General features: G+C 34.5%; 1 protein-coding gene across 1 annotated transcript in view; it reads left to right on the top strand.

Moving 5' to 3' along the window:
* Positions 1–10,839, top strand: part of LOC112045795 (uncharacterized) — a 24,125-nt gene extending 13,286 nt beyond the window's left edge. The window contains exon 8 of the mRNA XM_052889880.1: positions 10,708–10,839. Within this exon, the coding sequence (XP_052745840.1) occupies positions 10,708–10,839 (132 nt within the window). The remainder of the gene's footprint in view (positions 1–10,707) is intronic.
* Positions 10,840–12,810: the final 1,971 nt, after the last annotated feature.

The raw sequence follows: 12,810 nt of genomic DNA, 5'->3' as shown, positions 1-12,810 counted from the left end.
TCATTTTTATGTGACTTGTTTTTTAATTTTATTGCTTTTAGTTTATTGTAGTCTGACATTTTTAGAATACTAATTTGCATTGATTAATTTGACATTCATTCATTTCTGACAACTGGTATTGACATAATATTATAATTGACTTATAATAATGACATGTAATAATAGTAATAACATAATATTTTAATTGTAATTGTATTGTAATCTTTAGTGTAATGTGTAAATGTAATTTGTTTTTTTTTGTAATTGTTTTTTTTTTGTAATTTTTTAGATATAATTTTTTTTTGTTTTTTATATTTAATTTTATGTGACTTGTTTTTTAATTTTATTGCTTTTAGTTTATTGTAGTCTGACATTTGTTGCATATTAATTTGTATTGTGTAATTTGACATTCATTCATTTCTGACAACTGTAGTATTGACATAATATTAATTTGTGTACGCTGTGTTAACCTATAATTAGCTGTGCAATAACTACTCATATTTATTTCAATGTAAATCTTTAACATGTGAAATTGTAATAGCTGTTGGTTATCCTAATAAAATAAAATAAAAAATAAAAATAAAAAATAAATTTGTAAAGATTCTACCACCGGTTCGGAACGCAGGTTCTGCTGAGAAGAAACCGGCAAGAAACTGAACAGTTGCTCTTTTTAAAAAATCATACAACATTGTAATTTACAATTGATGACAACATTACAATTTCTTATAGTTTTACTTCCTGTGTGAAGGTGGAAGCTGATCCAACGGCCTCCAAGCATCTATTCCAACCTGTAAAACCCCAAGCTCAGTGGCGGCGTCTTTTATAACATAAAAAGCTTTTGATACTTGGAAACCTGTTCTCGACTGTTATGGTACAGACGAAGGACCCGAGAATAAAGAGGCTTTTGACTTCCGTAAGCCATAATTTCTTTGTTCGGATTTCTAAGTTGGTTTTCAACACGAACACCATTTTATTTTTATAAAATTTCCAGGTAACATCATTAATAATGTTACATTTACTACCCGAATCTATTAACTGTTTCTACGGTCCCCAATGTGCACTTAATGGTATCCAACGTTGAAAATATAATCCACTTATTCTTTTCTAGAAAAATCTCTAGATTTTTCTTCTTGGAATTTCTATCTTCACTATTTTCGCTAATAATCCTTTTTCTAGATCTAGTTCTGCACAGTTTGCGGAAATGTCCTAGATACACACATTTTATGCATTTTTTGTTTCGGACTGGGCTTAACTTGTCATCGCTTGAATGATTGCCACCACAGCGAGATCAGGGAGTTGCATTCAAACTCTTTTAATTACCTCTTTTTATTATGTCTCTAGACATATCTTTACTTGGTCCAGATGAGTTGAAGTTACTAAGTTGTCGGTTTACTGTCTCTAAGGCGTTCGCCTCTGTAATAATCTTATCTAGAGTCAACTCGTCACCAAGAGTCAGAGTCGCTTTCCTTAATTTGGCCGATTCACATTTCTTAGTGATTTGATCGATCATGTGTTTTTTAGGGGCAATGAATTTGCATTTAGAACACTGACGTCTGAGCCTGACAAGAAATTTTTCATATTTCTCTCCCTCCTCTTGTTTGATTAGCCTAAACAAATGGCGCTCATAAACTACACAACTTTGTTTAGGAGCGAAGTACTCATCAAGCTTATTTATAGCTACTATACAAATGTCATTAGTTTTCGTCAGTAGTGTCTATATGGGCCCCGGGTATATCATAATATATTTCCTGCAAGCTTAATCCACCCATATGTAAGAGCACAGCTCTTTTTGTTTCTGGCGTGGTAACATTGGCCGCTATGAGGTACAACCCAGGTGCACGCTTCCATTTTTCCCAACGTAACCCAAGTGAAACTGGATCACCGTCGCAATCTTTACATCTTATATTTTATCCATACTGGCCACATAGTAGGTATATTTCAATATTACCATTACAAGATATTTTATTTTTTTTGCCGAACTCCGACCAAAAAGTTGATAAACTAGGTACCGTTCCGACTTTAGCCGAACTACCATTAGATCAAGATAGATAGATTTTATTCTAGTAGCCATTAAAATATCCTTTGGGAATCGTTTAGTTTTCTAGCTTCCTCTTAGCTTGGTTAAGGAGTTAACATCCTTTATAGGTACTATTTCGACTTTCGCCGAACTACCTCTAGATCTTATTGCATTAGCCATTAAAAGATCTTTTAGGAACCATTTAGTTTTCTAACTTCCTCTTAGCTTGATTAAGGAGTAATGTCCTTTTTAGGTACTGTTCCGACTTTCGCCGAACTACCTCTAGATCTTATTATTGAAAGATCTTTTAGGAACTGTTTGATTTACCAAACTTCCTCTTATCTACACCCATTTTAATCTAATATTGTTGACATAACGAAAGTAAGTTAATTAATAAAGTGCAATTATAAATAAAGTGAGTAATACACACTTTTATATATTTAGGTCTTACAATCAAATATGAAACTAAGTTATAACTTAGGTAGGCATATAGGTATCACAAGTTCAGTGCAAATAATTTGAAGATTAATAAACTACCTACGACGGCCAATGATGTTAAATACTGTTAGGTGTGTTACTAGGTCTTGAACAATGAGGCGCTCAAAAGAGGAAATTTCCACATCTCAATGTTAGTTGTGGTCAACAACGAACGTTATTTAAACAAATAATACATTCAGGAATTCAGGAAGTGTAAAACTAGATATAAGTACAAATAAATAATGAAATTAAAGACATAGTTGCGCATGAGTGCGCACAGTTTTGTAGTCTATTATTCTGATCACTTTATGCGGTGATTTTATAGGGACATAACCGATCTATAGTATAAAATTATCATTGACGACGGCCGTCGTCGATTGTACTGTGGGGTAGGTGCGAAGTGGCGTAATGGAAAAAGGGGCCTTCGCAAAATGTACAAACATACATGAAACATGAAATGTGATATTTAGTTTTATTCGTATATACACACATTGTTCAAAATACCCACAATTTTGTTTAGCAAAAAGTAAATTGGTTAGGTAATATTTCTTTATCTTGTGAATTTCTTAACATCATTATAAATTATTTTACCTAACTACCTATCCTGTGTACTTTCTGTCAACAATATGTCGATTGGTACCTTTACACACGATGTGTCATGGGTGTAGAAATATAATATTTAGGTAGGTACTAACCAATGTAACAAATTCAGCTTTGCTGTATAACTCCGTTATTATTACGTTATTTTATAATTAGGTACCCACTATTCCTCAAAACAAAACTTAGTTGGATTTACCTTTATGTTAACGGTACACAACCGAGTAGGTATTAATTTATACCATCTACCTGGGACCTATCTGTAGATTTTAGATAGTAAAAAATTTTAATAAAAAAAATTCAACCGACTTCCAACTCAAAAATTAACCTAAACTAAAAAGCAAAAAATAACATCTTACCTATGTGCTACCTTCTGATCAATTTGAAGGCGGTGCCAAGCCAGTGATGTTTTAATTCAAGCCATTTAAGTTACAAAATTTCTGTGGTTCTTTCAGAAACGGCTTTAATTAAAACATGACACTGAATTGGCACCGCCTTCAAATTGATCAGAAGGTAGCACATAGGTAAGATGTTATTTTTTGCTTTTTAGTTTAGGTTAATTTTTGAGTTGGAAGTCGGTTGAATTTTTTTTATTAAAATTTTTATTTTTTTATTTTTAGTGTTAGCAAACCCACTGCGTGTGTACAGTCACAACCTATCTCCGTCGAGGAGTTCTCTTCACTGTCCCTCGTCTTCATCACCAGACCCTTAATACAGTCACAATCCTTCTAGGTGGAAAGTTCTCATCAATACAAATTTATCAAGTCCAAACACAAGGTAGCTACTGTGAACCGTCGAGGAGTTCTTTTCACTGTCCCTCGTCTTCATCACCAGACCTTTAATACAGTCGCAATCCATCTAGGTGGAAAGTTTTCATCAATACAAATTTATCAAGTCCAAACACAAGGTAGCTACTGTGAACCGTCGAGGAGTTCTCTTCACTGTCCCTCGTCTTCATCATCAGACCCTTAATACAGTCACAATCCATCTAGGTGGTAAGTTCTCATCAATACAAATTTATCAAGTCCAAACACAAGGTAGCTACTGTGAACCGTCGAGGAGTTCTCTTCACTGTCCCTTGTCTTCATCATCAGACCCTTCATACAGTCACAACCCATATAGGTGGAAAGTACTCATCAATACAAATTAATCAAGCCCAAACAAAAGGTGACTGCTGTAAATCCTTGACGAGTTCCATCGTCTGTGTTTCGGCTCCATCATCAGACCAACTCCAAACCTTCATAAAGTTGTAGTGGTTTAAAATACCTTATGGAAACACTAACAAACGTACTAGCCGTCTCTACAACTTTCGAAAGTTCCCCTCAATTTCTCCAGGATGCCATCATCAGATCCTGACATGAAAAAAATGGGACCACCCTGGAAGTAAACCCTACAAAACAAAAAAAGAATTTTCAAAATCGGTCCATAATTGACGGAATTATCGCTGGACATACATAAAAAAAAAAAAAAAAAACATACATACAGCCGAACGTAGAACCTCCTCCTTTTTGGAAGTCGGTTAAAAAGTAATAGAGACTATTTATGACTTATCAGATTATGATGTTAAACAACAAAGCTGACCGGTTACTGATTTACCTCTCGATTACTGCATTAAAGTTTCATTATGCATTTCTTTTATTGTGCGCATTGTGCGCATTCTTACTAACCTTGAAGTTTAGTATCCTGGCAGGGTCGCCACTTGTACAGGTTACTCTTATGGCCGTAATAAGTTAGGTTAGAATAAAACACTATGCAGTTACACAGTATGCGTCTTACCCGCACAACGTCACGGAACGCAAGTGTCGTACGACTTCTGTTTCATTTCCCCGCGCCCGCACTCCGCACGCAGTGCTTGTAAGTTGCATACATTTATTATATGTTACAGTATTGATGAAAACTTTCCACCTAGACGTGTTGTGACTGTTCCTCTTCCCCCCGGACCTCACCAAGAAGTGGTTGTGTTTAACGTTACAGTGCCAGTTTTATTTTAAAATTCAAAAGCCAAATATTTAAACGTTAAATAGTGCAAAATAATAGGACATTATAACGTTAAAAGAGGTCAGTGTGAAGTGCGAGTAATAAACCTCCTAATACTTTCTGTTACCCTGGTACATTGAATTTTGTTAGTGCAGACTTTAAACATTCGTTTTCCACAAAGTGACACTAGAGTGACATTACAGTGACATTATTATCATCACAGAATATAAACATTACAAACTACATCAAATTGCAAAAACTTTAAGAACAAATTGACATAATATAACTACCAATCTGTTATGCTATCCTGGTACTTGGAGCGTCACTTTCAAATGAGCGTGGGCTAAATTATTATTAAAAACATTTCATTCAGTGCGTGTTTAATATACGTCAGTGGCAAATCAGAGGCAATTGCTTATTTTGTATGTCATCCGTACCTAGAAACTGACTACACGCAAAACATACCCACCCGCCAACAAAGAAAAGTGACTATACCGCCATACTGTTGAATGAAAACTTAGACCTACATCTCAACTGCACCTTATTACTACGTATTAGAGAACATTATTGCTTAACCACATTTGTTTATTTATTCTTGGTGCTCTTTATTGATAATTATAATGGATAATACCCCAAATAAGTCTGGATATTGTTCAGATAGTAACATGGAGATTCGAGACGACAAAACCCCACCCAATTTTATAGCCTTTAGAAGTAAGAGAAGCAGAGAGACTAATATTTGTAGTGAATTTGATGATTTTAAAAATGAAATTAAGTCCATGATTACTTCGTTATTCTCTGCTCAGTCAAATGAACTGCAAAAAATAGCCTTATCCCAGAAAGAGATACAGAATTCCAATGTGAATATAGAAAGCTCTTTGGCTTTTCTAACCGCTCAAAATGAAGAGTTTAAAAAGAAAATAAATATACTCGAAAACAAAATAAAAGAGGACAGCCAGTACATCTCGGTTTTGGAGGACAGGGTTGAAGATCTTCAAAGATCAAGTAGAAAAAACAATTTTGAGATCAAAAATGTGCCGTATAAACCGAAGGAAACCAAGGAGGAGCTTATAGACATGGTTATGTGTTTATGTGAAAATACTGGATATAAAATTGAAAAAAGAGACATTACTGATATATTTAGACTCCGTGGAAAAGGAGAAAAAAGTCGGAATACCCCCATAGTAGTTGAAACATCGTCTACCTTGTTAAAAACTAATTTTCTTAAGAAATGTAAGGAATTCAATATAAAAAATAAGAGCAAACTACAAGCCAAACACCTAGGGTTCCGCACAGAGGAAGAGACCCCAGTCTTTATTGCCGAGCAACTTACAGCGAAAGGATCTCGACTTCACTTTCTTGCTAGAGACCTCGCAAAATCTAAGTCGTATAGATTCTGCTGGACGGCCTTTGGAAAGGTGTACGTTCGAAAGGACGAAAATACGCCAATTGTAAACATAACCAGTGAGGCCCAAGTTCAAAAACTATTTCAACAATGACTAGTCATTTTAGTTTACGGATTTATGAATGTATTCATTGCCGCTTTTATGTTTATTATTTTAACTGTAATTCTTCAAGTAAATCTATTAATAAGCAACCTAGCGATTAAGCTAAGATTTTACACTATGGAGCTTGTACACATTAAACCACTATTTAATTTATATTCCCATACAAGTTATATATACTCTAATTACTATACATTACGCAAAATTACATATAAAATACACTCTACGTACACACTTACTTCTGAGAACCTACGGCTTATTTTATTACTGATGATATATCTCACGTTGTCAATTCATCAATTCTACTCTAACCTTATAAGCAACCCTCTTACTAAGTCTACACCTTATACTGTGGAGCAAGTACACGTGATACTACTTTTAAATTTCTATTACCATAACAGACATGTCCTTATAATGTACTCTCATCAACATAGAATACGTAAAAATACATATAAAATTCATTGTACGTCCACATGTATATCTTGGAAATACTTATGGTACATTTTGATATTGGTTACGTTACTAATACTAATAACTCTTTATATGTACATTTACATAAATCATATGAATATTTTTCTCTTCGGACATTATTTGAATAACTGTGATAGTGTACTTCAACACTCAAATCATGGATAGTCAATTATCCAATGCGCAAGAATTAGACCGCTCAGACATATCTCAATCTACTAACTGCGACCTAGAGGATTTAGGTAATATTTTCCAAGTTCGAGAGCAAGATTTTACAGTCTTAAATCAAAACATCCGTAGTATCTACTGCAATATACACGACTTGGAAATCACACTTTCATCACTTCATTTCGACACAGATGTAATAGTATTAACTGAATGTTGGTTAAACCCTAATAAAAATATTCCAATTTTACAAGAGTATAACAGTTTTTCTACAACAAATTATTTTAACCAAAATGATGGGGTAGTAATTTACATAAAAAAATCGCTAAATGCAGACATTAGCGAGATAAAAATATCAGACGCATCCTGCCTTAAAGTTGAATTAAATAATTGCATAATTATTGGTATTTATCGTTCTCCCTCCAACTCTTTTGCAGATACATTTATAAACTCATTGCACAGTTACTTCGAAAATCTTAAAACTTATAAAAATATCATTTTAACTGGTGACATTAACATCAATATCATTCCCAAAACTACAGAGCAAACTAATGAGCGTAACAACAGGTCGAATTATCTGAATATGCTCACTACTCATGGATTTTTACCCGGACATCTACTTCCTACCCGAGAAATTAGTTGCCTAGATCACCTATTTCTAAAAAATGTCAATAAAAATACTTCTGCACATGTAGCTGTCCTAAACACCACAATTACTGATCATCTCACTGTATTACTTAACTTAAAAAACGTAAAATGCAGGAATTATGTCCCAAAAACTAAAACTGTAACTAACTTTGAAAATGCTCTTAAAACTTTAACTGAAAAAAATATTTCTAGATTGCTTTTTAGTGATGACCCTAACTATATTATCCATCAATTAATCAGTGAAATAAAAGAATCCTTACAATTAAATACTAAAACGGTTAATATACCTAGAAGTAGACGCACTATTAAACCATGGATTACGCCTGGTATCCTACGGTGTATAAAGAATCGTAATAAGCTACAAAAAAAATTAAAACTAAATCCTTTAGACGAAATCTTAATATTATCATATAAACGCTATAGAAATTATTGCAACAACCTTATTAAAAGACTCAAAATAAAATATGATAGGGAGAAACTAGAAAAATCTTCTAAAAATTCCAAGACCCTATGGAAAAATATTAAAACTGTTACAAATCTAACGAAATCGCATACTGACAACACTGTCCTACTTAAACTCAAAGCATCATCTATACAGTCAGTTAATTATGTTAATGATTATTTTGCCAATATCGGTAAAAAATTAGCAGAAGACATAGTAACAAGTGATCAGTTAAAATCATACACTCCAGACACACCTCATTACCAGCTTTCCTCTTTTGTGTTATTGAGCACGTCTGAAGATGAAATTTCTATTATACTTTCTGGTCTCAAATCTAATAGCTCCGCTGGTTGGGATAATATAAACACTAACTTTCTAAAGATAGCAAAAGGAGTAGTTATTCCAATTATTTGCCACTTCACTAACCTATGTTTCGAAAAGGGAGTTTTCCCCAGCTCTCTAAAAGAAGCTATTGTTACGCCGATTCACAAGAGTGGTACCAATACCGATTTAAATAATTACAGACCCATATCTGTCCTCCCGGTCTTAGCTAAAATTCTTGAAAAGTGTCTTAACAAAAGGCTTATAAACTTCTTTGACAAATACAACTTAATTTCTAACTCACAATTTGGCTTTAGAAAGGGACGTTCGACCGAAGATGCGATATTTAACTTAAGTTCATCAATCATTGAAAACCTTGATCAAAGAAGAAAATGTCTGTGTGTCTTTCTCGACTTAAAAAAAGCCTTTGATACAGTATCAGTCCCTCTCCTTGTGAAAAAGCTAGATCATATGGGAATTAGAGGTACTCCTCTAAAATTATTGCAGGACTATTTGACAAACCGTAAGCAAAGGATTAAAATAAGAGAATATGTTAGTGAAGTGTCAAACATATCTTTCGGTGTCCCACAGGGAAGTGTCTTGGGTCCAACCTTGTTTCTTGCTTATATAAATGGTTTATGCCACCTAAACCTTAAAAACGCTAAAGTTTTCTGCTACGCCGATGATACTGCTATTGTCTTTTCGGGGTCCTCTTGGAAAGAAGTCAAAAGATGTAGCGAGGAAGGTCTCGCTAGGATTTCCTTGTGGCTTAATTTGAACCTTCTTACTCTAAATACGAATAAAACTAATTATATATGCTTTTCTATAAACAATAATACACAACCTGACAATGATTTTAGCTTAAAAATTCACAAATGTAACGATTTCAATAGTCAACATTGTTCTTGTCCTCTTATAGATCAAGTTTCTTCAACCAAGTATTTGGGAGTCATTATTGACCAGAATGTATCATGGTATCCCCAAATCGAATTAGTTGCCAACAGAGTACGAAAGTTGACTTGGATATTTAAAAAGCTCAGGCATATTGCTTCTACTGAATTGCTTACCAAAGTATATGTAGTTCTAGCCCAATCAGTCATATCTTACTGTATTTCTTTGTGGGGCGGTTCCGCTAAATCGCGATTTATTGAGGTTGAAAGAGCTCAGCGTTATTTATTAAAAGTGATGCACTTTAAATCTTACCAATTTCCTACTGATCTATTATATTCATTAAGTAAATTGCTAACAGTAAGGCAATTATATATTTTAAATGCTACTCTAAAACTACATAAGTCTCTTCGCTTTGATCAGAGCAGGATAAATAAAAGAACAAATACTATTGCATTGCGTATGGTTACTTCTAAAACAGTATTTGCAGCGACACAATATAAAAAACAGTCATGTCTTTTATACAGTAAGATAAACAAACAAATAAATATTTATCCATTAAACTTGCATGACTGTAAAAAAAAAAGTAAGTTCGTATTTGCAAGAGCTTAACTATGATCAAAGCGAAGATCTCCTAAAAATTCGTAAATAAATTTACATACATATATTAAGTACAACATCTGATACAATTTCACACACACCCACACACACACACACACAGACACACACACACACGCACGCACGCACGCACGCACGCACGCACATAAACCAGCGTTTATTGCATGTTGCATGTTAAGTTAAGTTTAAATTTGTTATTAAGGAAGAGCGAGACCTTCTGATACAGGTTTTAACTTAAAAGAAGGTCTCAGCCACATCAGAGACTGTAAAACTATAAAATAATAAAATTTCATTTCATTTCATTTCATTTCATTTCATTTCATTTCATTTCACTGTTATTAAGAGTATGATGATGAAGACGAAGGACAGTTAAGGGAACTCCTCAACGGTTTACAATAGCTACCTTGTGATTGGTCTCGATGAATTTGTATTGATGAGAACTTTCCACCTAGATGTGTTGTGGCTGTTATTAAGAGTCTGATGATGAAGACGAAGGACAGTTAAGGGAACTCCTCAAAAGATTACAATAGCGACCTTGTGATTGGTCTTGATAAATTTGTATTAATGAGAACTTTCTATATAGATGGGTTTTGATTTTTATCTAGGTGGTTGAAATAGAAGCATCCGACCGGATCAAAAGCTTGCGATCTGAACAACGTCGGTGCAGATACCCCGAGGAGTGGGTCGGTGGCTCTATTAAAGTAAGTACACTAATGAGGCATCTTTTCTGCTTATGAGATCTAAAATGCCTCATGACTAACTTTCCCTGGGGTGCATTTGAGACCTGCCCCTCTAGCCACGTGGCACGTCGATTCTCTTTCTACGATCGCAAACGCTTCGATAACTAGAAAAATGTATGGCAATGACAGATCTTGATCACGTGACCTGTCGATAGCAAATGTCATTCCCATACATTTTTCTAATTTTCGAAGCGTTTGCGATCGTAGAAAGAGAGTCGACGTTCCACTTGGCTGGCCTGTGGCATGTTGATTGTCTTTCTACAATCGCAAACACTTCGCATTTTAAAAAAAGATTTGGAATGACTTTCGTTATCGACAGGTTATCGAGTTATCTATCGAATCTGTCATTCCCATACATTTTTTTTAGTTTTTAGTAACGTTAGCGTTTTCAGACATAGACTCGACGTGCCGCAGGCCCTTTTGAAAATAATTTATTTAACTTCCTCAAAACACGAGGAGTGTGAATATTTTTTACTTTATGTTAAACACATAATGTACCTTATTTTATATTTTGTAATAATATTTTTATAAGTTAATAAATGTATTTTTATATTAGTGCATTTACAATAATCTATTACGAATTATGACATCCCGCACATAGTAAAACAAAACGGTTTTGGTAGTCGCAGAAAGCGAAAGTCCTGCGAGAGGTCTTTTAGACCTCCTGACGCAGTGAACGTGTTAAGTATTGTGAAACAAAAATATACTTCAGTAGTTCCTTACAAAACTTTATTCCACCTTTCGTCAATTACAAATTAAATTATAATATAATTATCTAGTGTTACACTATTTCTGAAAAGAACGTTTCTTCGCGACACTCCAAAGAATTATCTATTTTTTCCTCTCCTTTCACTCACGTCACTAAAACCTTCCATTTTCCGTTTGGCCGAACGTTCCTATTGGTATTTACAATAAATGGCGCCTTTTGCAATATCCAATCATATCAGACCTGTCATTCTCATTTCACAGACTACAGATTTTATGCACAGAATATAAAACAGAGAACAAAGAGTACTTTTTTTTATAAAAATCATGACAGTATTAATGATTGTTTTTCTTAAGGCTTACAGCTTTGGGTTGTGCCAAATGCATTGTCGGACGCGGATGGCTGTCATGTTCTGCGGGTGTCGGCCATTTTTTCACGTAAAAGGCGGTAAGAAACTGTTGTAAAGATGGTCGTCCATATATCAGCATCGTAAATATCGAAGAGTCGATGGACGTTGTCCCAAGGTGCTGGAATGTCGATCCCGCGATAGAAAACGCAGTGGTACTCGACCCCCACCAGGTGGAATGACGTCAAGCGAGTCGCAGGTATTCGCTGGATGCAGGCGGTTCAGGATCGTGATGTTTGGAAGTCGCTACAAAAGGCCTATGTCCTGCATCCATCCATGCGTCCATCGGCTGATTGATGAAGTAGCGGACGCATCACATCGACGCGAATCAGTGGACGCACTTTTATACAAAAAATACTACGATCCGTTTGATACTTACTATGCGGATATGTGGACGCCTATCATTAACCTCTTTTCAGTTAAGCATACATACACTAATTCTACCTCGCGCCTCGCGTCTACGATCATTTTTAATACCTTTTATTTTAATTTGAGCTTAGATACATAGATAATTTGAGAAATAATACATTAAGAAACCAGCCCTTCTGTCACCGGTCAAGGCAATTATAGTTTGGAAAATAAAACTACTTAGGTTAACTTTGATTTTAGGGCATTTTACTGCAGTGACGGAAAAATATAAACTTATAGTATTAGTAGAATATCTAAGCAAGCCCGCTTCTAACGAGATTATACTGTATCTACAGTACACGTCGTTGACCGAAAGCGTCAACTGTACCTACTGTAGATACAGTATAATAATAGTAGATCTTGGTAGTAAGACTAACTTGTCAAAAAATTAAAAAAAAAAATTGTTTTTAAGTGCACTGGCTGCAAACTTTCAACCTATTTTGAATAG

Source organism: Bicyclus anynana, chromosome 26, assembly GCF_947172395.1.
Source record: "Bicyclus anynana chromosome 26, ilBicAnyn1.1, whole genome shotgun sequence".
Taxonomy (NCBI): domain Eukaryota; kingdom Metazoa; phylum Arthropoda; class Insecta; order Lepidoptera; family Nymphalidae; genus Bicyclus; species Bicyclus anynana.
This window is presented reverse-complemented; position numbering and strand designations above follow the sequence as displayed.